This window comes from Anser cygnoides, chromosome 14, assembly GCF_040182565.1.
Source record: "Anser cygnoides isolate HZ-2024a breed goose chromosome 14, Taihu_goose_T2T_genome, whole genome shotgun sequence".
In the NCBI taxonomy this organism is placed as follows: domain Eukaryota; kingdom Metazoa; phylum Chordata; class Aves; order Anseriformes; family Anatidae; genus Anser; species Anser cygnoides.
Genome location: NC_089886.1, coordinates 6,054,932 through 6,071,460, shown reverse-complemented (window position 1 = coordinate 6,071,460; position 16,529 = coordinate 6,054,932). Strand labels below are relative to the sequence as shown.

General features: G+C 60.6%; 1 protein-coding gene across 2 annotated transcripts; it reads right to left on the bottom strand.

Annotated features, from left to right (window-relative positions):
- Window positions 1–3,289: 3,289 nt before the first annotated feature.
- On the bottom strand, window positions 3,290–14,924 carry SLC6A7 (solute carrier family 6 member 7). Of its 2 annotated transcripts, none has more exons than XM_067005553.1 (14): window positions 14,637–14,924; window positions 10,600–10,780; window positions 9,679–9,810; window positions 8,873–9,107; window positions 8,246–8,384; window positions 7,820–7,954; window positions 7,547–7,650; window positions 6,935–7,059; window positions 6,539–6,651; window positions 6,321–6,452; window positions 5,865–5,964; window positions 5,643–5,743; window positions 5,281–5,448; window positions 3,290–4,616 (listed from the first exon to the last, which is right to left on the bottom strand). In XM_067005553.1, exons 1-14 carry the CDS (start codon window positions 14,667–14,669, stop codon window positions 4,404–4,406), a joined length of 1,911 nt encoding a protein of 636 aa, XP_066861654.1. In that variant the 5' UTR covers window positions 14,670–14,924; the 3' UTR covers window positions 3,290–4,403. The 2 variants fall into 2 exon arrangements, with proteins under 2 accessions (XP_066861654.1, XP_066861655.1); XM_067005554.1 differs by lacking the exon at window positions 14,637–14,924 and adding an exon at window positions 12,052–12,184.
- Between the last annotated feature and the right edge of the window lie 1,605 nt (window positions 14,925–16,529).

The window sequence follows — 16,529 nt, the reverse complement described above, 5'->3', positions numbered from 1 at the left end:
TCTTCTTGGAGATTGTTTCTCCTCTGTGAGGCTTCCCTACCGTCATCTCTCCAGGGACAGATTGTTTTGGAGGCATCTGGATGTCCTTGCAACACCCAAAATGCTCCTGATCCTTCAAAGGGAAGCAGAGTCTGGGGTTTCAACTCTTTCCCGTCTTCCAGTTGAGCTGAAGCCTGACCAAGGAAGACCCAACTTCCCAACCTGCCTGATGTGGCAGCGTTAAGCACCTGCACTTTAGGGGTCTGTTCTGCTTGGTTTCTCTCCCCACCTTGCCCTGGTCCTCCGGAGCAGGTTTCTGTATCCCCAGCGCATCTCCAAACGAGCACTGATAAACCACCCCCCCTTTCTTTTAGTAGCCACGGTGAAACACCTCCTGCCTGTCTTCCTTTGCATTTCCTGATTTTGCCAGAACTTGCAGGAAAACTGAAAAAAAATAATAAAATAATTAAATATTCATCAACTGAGCGAGGGCTGCTGCGGCTGCAGCTGCTGCTGGCACCATCCCCGGCGCCAGCCTCGCTCCCTCGTGCCGCCCCAGCAGCCCCACCACTGCTCTGCCACCGGGCGATGACAAGGACCAGGGGATGTTCCCGATAAGCAATAGGATGAGGCCGCCTTCCTGAGATGGAGTTCACCACCACGGGCCTCCTGTCCCCACCGTCCTCAAGGATGAAGGTCGTGCTGCGGCACCGTTATCTCCCTCGTACACACGGCCTGATGGGCCTGGCCAGCTGGGGCAACCTAAATTCAGAAGTCCTCCAAAACAATCATCTTTGCTGTCTCACAGGCCATAGGATTTATCAGTGTGAGTGCTTGCCACGGCGGTCTCAGGCTCCCAGAGCCGTGGGTAGGGTTGGGAGCTGCCCCTTTTCCCTTCCTGACCGCCAGGCCCAGCTGCAGCGTCTTCATTTCTCAGGTCTTGCTGGAAGGAGAGAGGCCGCTCCAGGGCCTCTGCTCTTTGCTGGAGGTGAGCAAGCACTCTGTGGAGCCAGGCACAGAGCTGTCTTCCCCCTTCCCAAATAAATGCTCCATCCACCAGACCCCAAACCTGCCTCCTCTCCCTTTGCCCCCATGAATTCCTGACCCTATGGAGACCCACAGGTTGGAGCTGGCTGCACTCGCCTCCCCTGGAGGACCAGGTCATGTCTGAGAGCCCCATGGACCAAGCAGAAAACCCCATAACCATCTCCTCTGACCACCCCAGGAGCTGGGCTAACCCTTTATGGCCACCGTGGGACGTCTCATGGCCTGCAGAGCTCTTTTGGGGCGAGCATCCTGCTCCCAAACTTTGCCCCTCTCCGTTCCCAAAGGTGCAGGTCCCAGCCCCTCCACACCACACCGGGAAACCCAGACTTGGGCAGACCATGGGCACATCAGAGGAGGGGACGGTGGCCCCGGTGTCACTTGTCCCCAGAGGCCACCCAGCAGCTCCCTGCCCCTCGGCTGCATCCTTCCCTCCTGCGGGATGACAGGGAGCGGGAGAGGGGGCGTGGAGGGGGCTATACGGAGCGGCTCCTTCCTTCTTTGGGTTGTTGTCCCTTTCTTCTAACTGTTGCACAATTTTAGGGCTTTTGTAACATTTTTTGGACGAGCAGGGAAAATGTTAACAGTGGTTTAAGAAAAAAAAGAAAAACGAGATCTGTCTCTCTTATATAATATATATATAATATAAATATACATACAGGAATTCTCTATGGAAATATTTATTTAAGATGATTGCAAAAAATAATAATAATATATTATAATTCAGAGTATACCAGGCTTTGTCAAGTAACAAACCCCAGGCCCCGGGGAGGTGCAGCCGCCCGTCCCCTCGTGCCTGGGGGGCCGTGTGGCTGCAGCTGAAGCCTTCGTCTTTTTGCAAGCGCCCTCGATCCGTCGAGCGGCGTGTGTCGGGTTCAGCGGGCCGGTGTCGGGGTGGGGATGGTTTTTTTTTTGTTTCCTTTTCCTTTCTTTTCGGCACCTGCGGCTGTGAACAGGAGGCTCACTGCTCCGCTCGGATGCTGGAGGCGGGGAGGGCGGCGGGGAGGAGGGGGGCAGCCGGGTGCGGGAGGGAAGGGCGATCGTCGGTTTTATTCTTGGTGTTCAAGTGCAATAAATAGCTAACGACTTCTGAGCATGGAAACGGGTGGTTCTCCCTCACTGCAGTGCCCCGGCCCCGCCTGGCCCCGCAGCCTCCCTCCGGGGCAGCGCTGCCGGCCTAGAAGGCCTCGAGGCCCGGAGCAAGCCTCGGGTGGAGGCTGAAGGCAGCCGGAACATCCCTGCTGCCAGGACACGGCTCGGCATGTTGGCACGGCTTGTTGGCACGGCTCGGCACGGCTCGGCACGGCCCTGCAGCCTGCAGTGGTGCCGCGGCCCCGCGAGGTGTCAGCACAAGGCCGCTGCGGAGGACGCGGCCTCCGCTGCCCGCAGAGGGAGGGCAGGGCAGAGGGCAGGGGGCTCCCTGCCACCCCCCCCGGGGCACGAGAGGGTCCCGTGTGGGCCAGGGGAGGTGTCCCTGCCCCAATCCTTCCCGCTGTGCCTCCGTCCGGGGGTGGCCACCAAGGGGGAGGCCGGCGGAGGGGTGATTTGGGGAGTGGGGACACCATAGGGGGAAGGAAACCAGGCTGGAGCCGTGCAGAGGCCAGAGCAGGGTGCTCAGCTCAAGGAGCCTCCATATCCATACTGTGTGAGGGTGTCAGCCTCATCTGGTGCCTGCGGCACGTTGTGACACCACGAAACACCCATCCCCTGCTCCATCACACCCTGCAGACCCCCACCCGTGCCCCCCAGCCCGGGCTCCGCATGCAGCACCCACGGCGATGGCTGGGCAGCACCGTGACCTGCCGAGGCCTCCCGCTCTGTAAATAGTGTCAAGGTTAGAGCGAGGGATTCATTGGGGCCATAAATGTTTATGGCAGGCCCTCCCCACTCCCCAGCCGCCACAGCCTGAACTTTCCTTCGGCGATGCTTTTATGGCCGGCCTCTAATCATTAACCCGGGGACTAGCGGAGGTGCTTTGCGGCACGGTCGCGCTGCCAGAGCTCCCCAGGCCCAGAGAAGGGATCCGAGGGGGAAAAATAGGATCAGAACCAGCCAGGAGGGGCTCCGGGGTGTGCTCAGCATCCCCAGCATGGGGATGTGGGTGGCTCTGCGTGGGTGACATGGTGACACAGCCCTGCTGGAGAAGCCTCGTGCCAGGGTTCCTCCCGGAGTTAGTAACCCAGAGCATCAGGGCATAATCCCAGCAGAATCCCCCCCCCCTTTTTTTTTCTGTTTATCCTGGGTTTTGGCTCTTACCTGCCCAGGATGGCGACATGCAGGACAAAGCCCTGGGGGTCTGTGCCCCCCATGCCTGGCAGCCCCCCTGGTTGTGCCCTTCCTGCTCCCGTGTGAGCTCCTCTCCCTGGCAGGAGGCACCCTGGGGGAGGCAGCACGTGCACTCTGCCCGCCTCCTGCCCCCAAATAACGCACAGGCTGTGTCACACACTGCTTTTTAATGGAGAATTGATGGCACACGGGGAAGGCGCACACAGCAGCAGGGTGATGGGGACTGGCAGCATCAGGGCTGAGCATTCCCGAGCTCTCCAGCACCCTTCAGATCAGCAGCTACCCCAAAATCCCACCTGGGCAACAAAACCTAGTCCTTCACCTTCCCCTGGGCAGCAGAGGAGCTACAGCAGCTTCCCCCTGCCCCGAGCAGCACCCAGGGCTGGGGACAGCCCTTGGATACCCCCTGTGGATGGACATGGGTCCTCCTTTGGCACTGGGGTCAGCTGAGACCTGTCCATGATCTCCTGTGTCTGTAGGGAAGGGGTCACTCAGCCTCTTCCCATCCTTCAGCTTGCCCCAGCCCTGCCGCCATGGGGACCTACAAGCTCAGAATATCCCCAGCCCATTTGTTTACGAAGCATTTTTTCAGTTCTTACTCTTTTTTGACTGCTCATTTATTAGGTCAGGTTTCAACAGCAGGACACCGATGCGCCCCAGTTTTGCTGGAGTACCTCTGAGCGCACAGACACACGCCTTCCTCAGGGCATGGAGGATACTAAAATCCTTTCCTACACCTTAGTTCTTGGGGTACTGGAGTTAAATACGAGTTAGCAGAGAACGGACAAACTCAGCGGGCTGCTGCCCCTGCATCCAGCATCCCTGCACCCAGGCGCCGGGCAGGAGCCCGCGGTGGGGCCGGGGGCATGGGGGCAGCCTGGCCGCTTGCACGGATACCATCACACGAACGCACGGACTCGTTACACAGCTCGCGACACTGACACTAACACCTTGGGGGGGCCGGGGTGGTGGCAGGGGGGCCAACAGGGGCAGCAGCTCCCCAAAGCCCCCCGCTGCCCCGAGCCGGCCTGAAGTGCCGAAGTGCAACCAGTGCAAAGCGGGGGGGCGAGCCCCGCATCCCGTGGGGGGTCCCCTCACATCATGGACTCCTCCTCCTCCTCCTCGATCTCCCGGTCCACCTCGACGGCCGTGTTCTCGTAGCTGGTGATGCCCCCGTACTTGCGCATGTGGACCATCAGCGGCTTGGGGGACTGGCTGCCGGCCAGGCTGGCCACGTAGGCGCCGGTGCGGTTCTCCTCCAGCGACGGGCCCCAGTCCATGGCGGGGCGGCTGGCTTGCTGGAAGCGCTGCGAGGGGACGGGCAGAGGGAGCAGGGCGCACGGCACCGTGCTCCCCGCTGTCACCTCCATCCCTCCCAGGGGATGGGCAGAGCGCCCGGTGCGGGTGGGATGGGTTTTTTGGGGAAGGCAGCTCAGTATCGGTGCCCTGCCGTGGTTTGGGGAGGTGATCTGGTCTGTGGGGGTGTTGTGGAGGGTTTGTAGGGGCTGGGGGTTATCAGCCCCGTGATGTGGGGTTAGAGTCCCCTAGGTGAGGGGACAGCATCCAGCTAGGTGGCTCCTGGCCGTGTCACCGTGCCCCGGCTCCTGCCTGGGAGGGCTGCAACCTGGGGAGGGCAGCAAGCTCTGCGGCACTGCGGGGAGCAGCCCGGGGAGAGCAGCGAAGCAAAGCTGAGCTGGGAAGGCTGCAAGCAGCCAGCAGCTCCACAGCTCATCCCTGGATAAAATCTTTCAGCAGAGGAACACCCCCCAAGGTGCCTGGGGTGCCCCCCATACTGCTGCCTCCTTGCTCTCCCTTTGCTCCTCCAAAACAAAGTCCCTCACGCCCGTGCCCACCCCACACAAGCGACCCCATGCTTTGCACCCCACAGGCAGCAAACCGCCAGAGACCCCAGGCTAGGCAGGGGCTCGGGATCACCCCCGCACATTTCTGGGGTGTTTCGGGGTCTCCTACCTCCCACAGCGTCCCTTCTTCTCGGAGCACGGCCACCAGCATGCCCGCGGGAATCATCAGGCAGGAGAAGAGCCCCATGAGGATGCCCAAGGCCTCGGCCCAGGCGGGGAAGCGGTAGGCGCCGTACTCAGAGGGCTGGTACTTGATGATGTTGTACACCAGCAGCGCCTGCAGGGCGGCAGGGAGGCAAAGTCAGCCCGGAGCCCTCGGGAGGTCTCAAACCCGTGGAGACCTCCCAGCAGGAGCAGGATGGTCCCCGGGCCAGGCAGAGACCAGCAGAAGAGGCCAGCAGAGCGACCTGGCACAAGGGGAGGTCACCCGGGGATGCTGGCACCATCCAGCACCACGAGCCCAGCGGTTACCATCATTGTGGCCGGGGACAGGACCATCCAGCACGCCCTGAAGTAGGGCCCCGGTTTGAAGCCCAGCATCATGTGGATGTCTCGGCAGAACCTCTTTATGCCTGGGGGAAGGAGAGGGACAAGGGCTCAGCGGCTGCTGTCTCTGCCCCAAAGCCAGGTGCCTGCAGCAGGCTGGCAGACAGCCCGCCGTTCCCTGTGCCCCCCTGGGGACAGACCCCGTACCATAGACACGTGTCACCACCAGGCAGGTAGCGATCACCACCACCATGAGCCCAAAGCCAGCGCTGTAGTCATCCAGTAGGACCAGCCAGTACATCCCGCCCTGTGGAACAAAGCACTGGTGGCTGGCATCACCAGGACCAGCGTCCCCATAAACCCACATCCTCCTGTTGTGGGGCACCTGTCTGCTGTGCCCCCCGTGGGCACTGGGGAATACAGCAATCAGGTACCCTCAGGAGACACCACTCCTCTTCTGGGGTTGGTGCAGGGGCAAGAATTGTGCTGTGCTACCCTCTGGGGGACCTCACATCCCCAGGGAGCCCAGGCTCACCAGTCATCTCTCTCCCACCTTATTAGCTAGTGTCAACACCTGTGTCTCTGCAAACTTGGCTGCTGCCCTAAGCATTCCCTAAAACGAGCCCCTCATCAGTCCCTGATGTACCCATCCCCATGCCTCACCTCTGTTGTGAGGATCAGCCCCATCAGGAAGAGGGCAATGCAGATGACAGCCGAGAAAGAAGCTTTCTTTGGCCGCAGGTAGTAGGGAAATTCGTCTGTCACTGCCGTCACGATGGTCTCCATGAAGGCAAACTGCACGGAAGGGACAAGAGGGTCCCCTGAGCCCCCCCCCCAGGGCTGCCTGGTGCCACCGCTGGCTCGGCGGGCTCTGCTCTCACCTGGCTGTCCAGGCCCAAGGTTAGCAGCATGAAGAAGAAGAGGAAGGACCAGAACGGAGACAGGGGGAGCATCGTCATGGCCTGGGGGTACACCACAAAAGCCAGCCCAGGACCTAGGGGAGGCAAAGGGCAGCAGGGTGAAATGGGTTTGTCGGGAACCAACCCGAAACCCCAGGCATGGCAGGGCACTGGGAGCCTGCGGCTTCTCCAGGAAGGCAGCCCAGGAGGGAAACACAGGCAGAGAAGGAGTTTCCCATCCCAGGTATTTGCTCTGGCAGCTGGAGGTGCAGGATAGAAGATGGAGATGGAAATGGAGGAGCTGCCCCGCACCTCCCCTTCCCAGCCCCAGCTGCCCCAGGCAGAGGGTGAGGGAGGAAGGCTCTTCTTCGGCCTCACCTGCTTTGGCCACTTGGTTGACAGGGACCCCGAGCTCCTGGGACATGTATCCCAAAACGGAGAAGATGGCAAACCCCGCCAGGATGCTGGTGATGGCGTTGCCCAGGGTGACTATGAAGGTGTCCCTAGGGAGGAGAAAGCAGATGCTCTGAACCTGTCCCACCCCAGCCCACACCGGGGTGGTACTTCCCAGGGAAGCAGGACCTGTGTCTAATGACATGGGTCGCGTCGTGGGGCTCCTACCAGGCTTGCTTTCCCCAGGGGAGGAGACTAGCCCAGCACCCAAGGTCCCCTCTCTGCCAGTGGCGCTGGGGACAGGACCAGCAGGCAGAGCTGCAGCCTCACGCGCCCCCAGCCACCAGCACCCGCAGCCCAAAACTCCCGCACCAGGTGCTGAGTCTTGATGTTTAGGAGATTTTTCTTCCACCAAACCCTCTCATCCCCCCGCAGCCTGGGTGAGCTGCCCGGTGTCTGCCAGGTGCTCGGGCAAGGAGCGCTGCAGCATGACCCTGTGCAGCTTCTGCTCCCCTTGAACCCTGCCCTTAAACCCACCAGCTGAGGCTTTGGAGGCTCCCCACCCACGATTTTTAGCAGAGCGTATCTGGCTCCCACCTGTAGATGTTCTGATGGAAGGTGTTGTACGAGGCGAAGGTGAGCAGGCCCCCAAAGCCTACCCCAAGGGAGTAGAAAATCTGCAGGGCTGCCTCAATCCACACCTGGGGGGGGGAAACGGAGCTGAGCAGAGCAGGGTTTGGGAAGCCCCCTGAGGACTTTGGTCAGCGGGTAGCAGAAAAGCCACCCGAGTGAGGGACCTGCCTCTGCTGCGTGCCGGAGGTGGCAGGTTTGGCTCTGTGTCTTGGGCAAACTGCACAAAATCCTGCTCACCTTGGAAGACAGCAAGTGGTCAAACTGGGGCGTGAGGTAAAAGCGGATCCCCTTCCAGGCCCCCTCCAGCGTCACGCCACGAATGAGCAGCATCACCAGGATGAGGTACGGGAAGGTGGCGGTGAAGTACACGACCTGCGGGAGCGCAGAGGCAGCTGGGGAGCTGGGGGCAGCACGCAGCACACCTCATCCCCTGTGACCCCATCCCGGGACGGGACGCCCCAGCACCCAGCACCCCTCTGCAGTGCCGGGGTCCTCGGGGTGCAGCAGGGCCAGCAGCACCAGTGTCTGGGTGTGCAAGCCATGCCCAAAGCAGGCTGTGTCCTGCTAGCGTCGCTCACGGGTCTCACTCCCCCAGGTGCACAGGGAGATGCAGACGCAGGTGGGCATCGCTGTAGATCCCCAAAGGGACCAGCCTGCCCTTACCTTGCCGGAGGACTTGACTCCCTTTAAGATGCACAGGTACACGATGGTCCACGAAAGGAGCAGGCACAGACACAGGTTCCAGCGGATCCTCCCGGGATCCCCGATCCCGGAGCTCCCTTGGATGTGCAGAACATAGCGGCTAGGGCGAAAGGAGAGCCGCAGGTGAGCGGCCACGGCACCCCCACCGACTGCCAGAGACCCCCTCTGCTGCAAACAATGGCCATGCCAGCAACATCAGCAGTGAGAGAGCAACAAGGAGCTGGCAGCGACGTGCCAGGGAGAAGGGGAGCACTCAGCAGGACTTCTCCTCCATGTGCTGAACAGCCCGGAGGGGAAAACTGGTTGAGAGCAAATCCCAGCCAGTCTGACCACGGGATGCATTTCCTTCTAGCACAGCTCCAGGCCAGCAAAGCAGCGCTAGATCACGGACAACCCCCGCATGCCAGAGACGTGATCCTGATGATTAAGCTGGGATATCACCGAACGATGACAGAGGGACCCCATCGCTGCGCCCACAAGCGTGGGTGCCCACGAGATGCTCAGCACAGCCCCTTCGCCCCCACCCTGTCCCCATGCTGTCCCCGGAGGGATGCCCACCCCGTCCCCACATGGGGTCAGGCTCTGTACCTCCAGTACTCCTCGCTGGGGCTGACGGTGTTGGAGGTGTTGACGGGGAAGGTGGCGTTCCCCGCCTTGATGACGTGGTGGTCCAGGCACAGGTCGGTGTTCCACCAGTTGCCGCAGTGCTGCCAGGGCAAGTCGCTTGTGAGGGATGCAAAGAGGTAGAAGAGAACGTAAGCAATGATCATATTGTAGTAAATGGCCACCAGGGAGACGATGAGGATCGTGCCCATGCCAACGCCTGGAGGAAGGAGAGGGTAAAGAAGGAGTGAGCCGTCTCTCCGCGTCGGAGCACTTCCACAACCAGGGGCGCACGCTGAGTTTCAGCAGCCCGGTGGTTAACCAGCTCCAGGCCAGAGGTTCCCCTCCTGGGGGAACCCCTGAATGCCCCTGAATGCGCACGAATTGATGACCCGTTGTGTTATACACAGGGTTTTACTCCAGCTCTGTGTTGGGAGTAAAAATATTGGAGCTGACCTTTTTTTTGAATGTTTTACTCTTACCTTTGTCTTTAACAGCCACTGCTTAGCTTTGATGCTGTATTTTGCACACTGTCTGGTTTAATTGCTCTCGTATAATTTCTAGAGCTGCTCATCATATCCAGAGCCTCTGCAGACTGGAAGATCTTACACATAACTGGCACCTACTGCAATGACCAACCCAGAAGTCCAGCCTGCTCCACCTTCCCCCAGGATTTAACCTCTGATGCTAACGGGAGCTTTGAGGATTTGGGGAACGACACTGCTGGTCCACGTCCTCATCGAGCGGCTCGTGTAGGAGCACGGCAGAGGCTCTGGGTTTCGCTCACGCACCTTTAAAGAGAGGGCTTATCTTCCAGACAGCGAGTGGCCCCAGGCTGGAGAACTGCCCGAGCGACAGCTCCATGAAGAAGATGGGGATCCCGCAGATGGCCAGCATGATGAAGTAAGGAACCAGGAAAGCTCCTGCGAGAAGCGAAAAAAAAAACCAGCCCTAAAATTAACGCAGGGCCAACACCTAAAGCCCGTCATTGGAAGGAAAATGTTCTCGCCACAACCCCCCACTGCCTTCCTCAGGAGGAATATTAACGGGGCAGCAAGGGGCAGCACGCAGCCCCCCGCACCATCGCCCACCCCAGCCCCACATCCCCAGGGCAACCTGCCCTTGGTGCAGGGGAAGGGGCTGCGATCACGCCTTGCCTCGCTTTCCCCCCACACACAGACACTTTTTCCTCCTTGGATCTTTCACAACCGCCGTGAAATCCTCCAGTTATTATTGCAAGTGACAAGCGGCTGCTCTGGGAACTGTTCAATTATCTAGGCACTTTGTGCCGTCGCTGCTGGGTTCTTGCATTGCAAAGGGCTCCTTCCCCTCCCTCGGTGCCTGGGAAGTGTTTGCTGGGCCCTTTGGGTCCTGCAGGACACCAGGAGAAGACACCAGAACCAAATGGGATGCTCAGCTGGTGGACGCTCACATGCAGCACGGAGCTCTGGGGACGTCTCCGTGCCACGATGCAGCAACTTGCAGGTGAGCCCCATCCACACCTGCGTGCAGGCTGACCCTACAGCCCTGCAGCACGCTTAGGGGCGGGAGGAGGTGGCTGGAAGCAACACCTGGTGTCCTCCCTGCTTCGGCACGCAGCAGCCAGCACTGCTTCCCAGCCCCGAGGTGGGGAAGGGGGGGGTCCATTCGGGGACACGTCCCACCAGCCCAGCCCAGCGAGGGGGAGACGCGGCCAGAAGGATGAGCGGTACCTCCTCCATTGGTGTAAGCCCTGTAGGGGAACCTCCAGACGTTGCCGAGCCCCACGCAGTACCCGATGCAGGAGAGGAGGAAATCCAGCCGGCCCGTCCAGTTCCCTCTGTCCTCGGGGCACTCGGAGCCCAGGTCCCCGTCCTGGCTGCTGGGGCTCACCAGGAGCTCTGGTGTCACCGGCTGGGCGAGAGAGGGTGCAGGGCATGGCAGAGGGCACCCGGGGGTGGAGGGAAGAGGTAAAGCTGGGTAACCCCAAACCTCCCTCTGGCTGCCTCAGGTGCAGGTCCTACGGCACGGGTGGGCTCCCCGGGAGGGCTCCCTGGGGTCTGTGCGTGTGGGAAGAGCAAACGGGTGGGATGAGGGTCGTGTCCCTGTGTCACTGCATGTGGCTGACCCCTGCCAGGAGGTCCCTTGGGTGCAGTTTCCATGAAGCAAAAGGACACCAGGGTCCTTGCCAAAAGGACACGAGGGCCAGGGCAGAAGGATGCCTGTCTGGGAGCGTCCCCATTCTTCTGGGGTCCCAGTGGGAAAAAGCAGCCGTCTCCATGTCCCTGAGGTCAAACATCTCTAGGGAGTGAGCCCATGGGATGAGGCTGAGGGACAGGGGCGTGGATTTGCAGGGGTCAGCCAGGAGCTGTGGGTCCCCCTGCACGCAGACCTCTGTCCCCTGGGGGATGAGCGCTGGCTGGGGAGCAGAGCCCAGCGCGCTTCCTGCCACAGAGACAGGGCGAGGTGGCACATCGCCTTCCTCCTCCTCCTCCTCCTCCTCCTCCTCCTCCTCCTCCTCCTCTTCCTCCTGCTGCTCTCCGGCCAGCCCGCAGGATGCTGCTGCCGGTTCCCATGGAGACAGGAGCTGCCGATGGCGATGATGGCTTCGTGCTCCCCCCAGCACCGCTCGCAGACCCCTCGAGGGGCAGGAGGAGCCAGGAAACTTCCCAAAGCCAGCCTGAAATGCTCAGCCCGAGCACGGGCCTCACACCAAAACCCAACCCCAGCTGCAGAAGCCGCCCCTAAACGCCCATCCCTGCTGGATGCCACCGACACAGGGCAAGGGCCAGAGGAAAAGCTTCAGAAACACAGGCTGAAAAGTGAAACCACAACCCAGATATAATAATGGAGCTACGAAACCTCCCTGCCACCTGGCAGCCCTCCTGCAGCGGTTTAACGGGGCTCTCCGACTTAGCTACTCCCCCAAAACGCGGCCGTGCTGCTAATTAGCCCAGCACCTGCAGAGACCTGTGTCCGAGATGGACAAACGGCCCTGCAGCATCCTCCTGGACGCGCCAGCTGCTGAGCCCTGCTTTCACCCTGAGGTCCCTGCCAGGCAGGCAGAGGGGTGGCAGGGGTGGCCAGATCCCCTCCGTCCCTAAAACCTGGTCTATTAACATGAGTTAAAATAAATTGCACAATGTGGAATTTAAGGATTCCAGCCCATCTCTGTCCCAACTAACAGAGAGCTGCACGCCGTGCTGATTCAGGTGGAAACCTCACGCAGTGCCTCGATTTCAGGCCTATTTTTTAGGCTCAGTGCTCCCTTTCAGCCTCTGTCCTAACGGGGATTTTCCTTCTGATGCTCTAGCGCTTTCCACGGTGCCATCTTTCAGACCACGCTCCCGTCTCGCGGCTACAAACAGACGGGGACCAACAGTTCCCTTGGCAACAGCGTCCTCCCCCAGCACGGCACCACTTCCCTTCATCCGCCAGGAGATGCTCCCAGGGAAGCCGGCGAAGCAAAGGTCACCGCGGAGAAGAAGCGCTTGAGCCTCGAGGAGGATCAGAGCTGGCTTCCACGAGGAAATTTCCCCGTGTTAATTATTATCCGCAAACCGATTTACTGAAACCTCTACAAAACTCAGCTGGCACAGGGCTGGATCTAGAAAGCCAGCCAGATTCGGGTTGGTTTTTCATCGTATTTTGCCTAAACTCGTACTTGGCACCGTGGGGCTGTTTTGTCCGCGGCTCGCTCAGCGTTCTGCGCGTGAACCACGGCGCCGAGCTGGGAGAGATGCCACCCGAAGGCAGATTTCTCCCCTGCGGCTCCGTGCGAGCACAGCGTGTCTGTAACGCGTGAGTCACTTCGGGTTAGTTAGAGATGCTTGTTAATCTCTTTAAGAACAAAAATAAAAGCCACAGAAAAAAATTAATTCGGATGCAGAATCGCTTAGGAAGTGCAGTAAATCTGAGTGTGTGCAGTGGGAAGAGCCCTGGGGGGCTGTGCTAGCCCTGCTTGCCCCAGCTCCGGGGTCACGGTGCAAGCCAGGAGAGAGAGCAAGCCTTGTTGTCGGTGGCCACAGATGGCTGAGGCTGAAACAAACTCATTGCAGGATGCCTGGAGCACGGGGAGCATGCACAGCTCCGGTGACACCCACTGGGTGCCCCCCGGTCCCCGCAGCACCCCGTCAGGGGGCAGAGGCTCGGGTGCTGCTCCCAGCTGGGACGGGGCAGCCCAAAGCCCGGCTCCTGCCCTGTCCCCCACCCTCACCAAATAACCCTCAAAGCAAACAAGCACTCGCTTAAAAAAAGCATCCACTCGGCTCTTCTGGAAATACTGTTATGCAAAAACAAGCACGGCATCCTTAGGGCCTGAGAAGGATCTCTGTTAAGGAGGAATCTCCATGTGCCCTGAAGATGTCTGGTGAGGCTTGAAACTCCCGGCTCACAGGTGGGATGCAGACACTGGCGAGAGGGAGAAGGGGGCTGCGGGGGTCCTGGGGATGTGCTAACAGCTCCGTCAGCTCAGGAAGCCCCTGCCCAGGTTGGACACGGCGTCCTGCAGTGCCCGGTGGTGGTGGGATGAGAGACCCCCGCCCGCTGTCAGCAAGAGGGGGTTTGGGGAGTGAGGGGCAGCAGGGCCCTGAGCAGCACCACCGATGGGGGAAATAACTCGAGACATCTGCTTCTCGTTCCAGCTGATCGCTGCGGGACTAAATGAATTCCTGCAAAAATGTTAAACAGGATCACCAGCGGCAGAGGAATCCTTTCAAGTGTCTCAGAAAACCTTTTGAAGGGGCGAAGAGAACTTTTAATGGATCTTGCAGTCGCCAAGTGACCTGAATAAGCAATTTGTAGGAAAGAGGAGAGGAAAGAGCTGCCTCCAAAGAGCACTGGGGACAGGTAGGCAGCCTGAGGCTGCCAGGGCCGTCAAACAGCTGCTGGCTTGCACCAGGCCAGTGCTGGTCCCAGCACCCTAGGAATTTCCTGGCAGGGACACAACTCTGCTGGGTTTTCGTCCTTCCGGCTGAAGGCTGGGCACAGGTTGGAGTCCTCCTCACTTTGCCTTCAGCAGGCATGGGCTGGCAGAGCAAAGAGGGGAAAGGCAGAGCCCAAGGGGCTTGTGGCACTCGGGGTGCCCAGGATGCTCCAGGCAGCATGGACCCACCAGCAGCGGCAGCGTGTCCCCACACGGGACCTGGGGACAAGGAGGGGCTCGGCCCCTGGTGCAGGGGCAGATGGGGGCCCACCGAGCAAAGATCCAGTGGAGGCAGAGCCTGGCGTGGGGGAAGCCTGAAAGCTGGGCTTTAAAAAGGGTTCCCAGCAGGATTTCTAGCTCTGCCAGCCCACAACGGGCACAAGGGGAGTTCAGTGTCCAGCACCACCCTGACCCCTCTAAACCCTGCGGAGGAGGAGGCGATCCCAGCTGCGGGTGGGAGAGGCACTGCCCAGCCCCGTGTACTCACCCCATGGAGGGGGAGAAACCCCAAACCCTCCCGAGCACCCCCAACCTCCCCACGCCCGGGCAGCCCCAGGCTGTCAGGAGCAGCATCCCCAGGAGCAGCACCACGGGGAGCTGGTGCTGAGCACCCACCCGCAGCCCCCCAAGGGCAGCCTGGCCGTGAATCACCTCCAGCAGCACCTGCAGGCAGGGCAGGGGTGGGAGAAGCATCCCTCCGAGCGGGCAACAGGTCCTGACAAAGCGACCCCCACCCATCTCGGGGTGCCCCCCCGTCCTCCCCCTTTGTGAGGGTGCCAGGGCCGAGCCTCCCAGCCGTGCACCCGTGGGTGCCCGCGCTCCCCGAGCCCCGAGAGCGGCTCTCACCTTGCGGAGATGCTGCTGCCGAATCTTCTTCATCCCACAATCCTGTTGCTATGCGCTCCCCGCTCTGACACTTGTTCTCTGGCTCCGCAGACCAGACGGCCTCTCCGGAGGCAGGGAGGGAGAGAAGAGGGAGCGATGGCGGGCAGGGAGGGGTGCTGAGCTCCTCCCGGCGCCGCGGATGGAGGCGGGGGGCACGGGGGGACACGGCCCAGCGGGAGCGGAGCTGGCAGCAAGGTTTGCCTGGAGTTGGGGATGGCTGCGTGCTGAGCAGGCAGGGAGGGAGGGGACGGCTCTTGGCAGGCTGGAGAAGGGCTGTCTGTCAAACGAGCCCCTGCCGGGAGGGGTTGGGGTCCTCAGCCCCCACCAGGGCAGCGAGGAGGAGTGGATGCTGTTTTACACAAACCCACAGATGCGTCAGGTCCCGTGGGTGCCCTGCCGCTGGGCACCCGGTGCTCCCACATGTCCCAGGGGGTGGTGGCAGCAGAGCAAGTGCCAGAAGCTCCCAGCACCTTTCCGGCCAGCCCCACGCTGGTTTTCCTTCTGGCAGGGCACAGCTGGAGCCCGAGCAGCTCCAAAGTGCCTCGTGCCCGTGCTGTCACAGAGCCCGGAGCCCGGGGCAGGGGATGCTCAGCAGCCCTCTGTCCCTCTGGGCAGGACCAGCGCATCCCAGTGCGCCTGGGGCAGGTCCAAGTGGGGACAGCAGTCCCCAGTGCTGTCCCCAGCACTGGAGCGCAGCTCCTGTCCCCAGGGCTCAGGTGTTCCTGTTGAGCTGTCAGTGGGATCCTACAGCCCCAACAGCCAGGGAAATGGGGGCTTTTCCCCCTCGTGCTCAGCCAAATCCCCAGGGAGGAGGCAAGGAGCTGATCTGCGGCTCCTCCTCCCACTGCTGTGGTGAGAAATGTCCCCAGAGGCTTTGCTCAGCTTTAAGGCTCAGCAGGTGGCTCTGGGGCTGTGGAGAGGGACAGGGCTGGAACTGAGGCCCCGCATCTCCCCAAAACCTCCTGGAGGTCCTGTTCCTACAGCTCTTCAAACGCTTTTGAATAATTTCCCCAAAAGGAAACAGATCATGAGAATAAAGAGACATTTCTGCAAAGCCCAGCACTGGTGAAGTGCCTCAGCGTTTGCACAGTGGGTCTTTGAGAGCTAACATTTACCTGGGTTCCCCAGGGGGAAAGGAGGAAGGAGCAAACTGCATAATCCAACAAACGTCTCTTTTTTTTTTTTCAGACCCGCAGTTTCCTCAAAAAAAAAAAAAAAAAAGTGGTTTTTGGGAAGTCACCAAGCTGGGTTTTCCTTGTCTCGGTCTTATCCATCGCTTCTCCCTCTCCTGGGATGCGTGGGGAAAGCCGAGCCCAGCTGCCTGGGCTGGTGGCCCGGGGCCGTATCTCGCTGTCCCAGCCTCGCCCTTCCTGCTCGGGGCAGCGATGCTTTGTTTGCCTTTCGTGCCCGTGCCATCTGAATCATCCCTTCAGCCTTTTCCCTCCGGATCCACCTCAAGAGAAGTGTCCCGCGGGGGCAGGCTGGTGGCAGCTTGTTACAGCTGCCCCAGCCCCGTGCCACCAGCACGGTCTAAGCCCTGCACAAACAGCCCAGCCCTCCGCAGGCACCCTCCGAGCCTTGTTCTTCTCATCACTAGGGCAGAGACTCCCAGGGCTGGCGTTACCCCAAAACTGCACTGATATTGCTGTCTGTGGGATGCTCTGTGCCTAGAGCTCGCTTTTGGGGTTCAGCTGGTGCTGCTGTGCTAGGGCCACCAACTCTCCATCCCCTGGGACCGGCAGGGTGTAGACCCAATTATGAGCATCTGGGGTGCTCCAGCTTCTTATTTCAGAGCTGGCTCAAGTCTGGCGTCACCCCAGAGCCACCTGGAGACCCAAACCGGGCCACAGCACC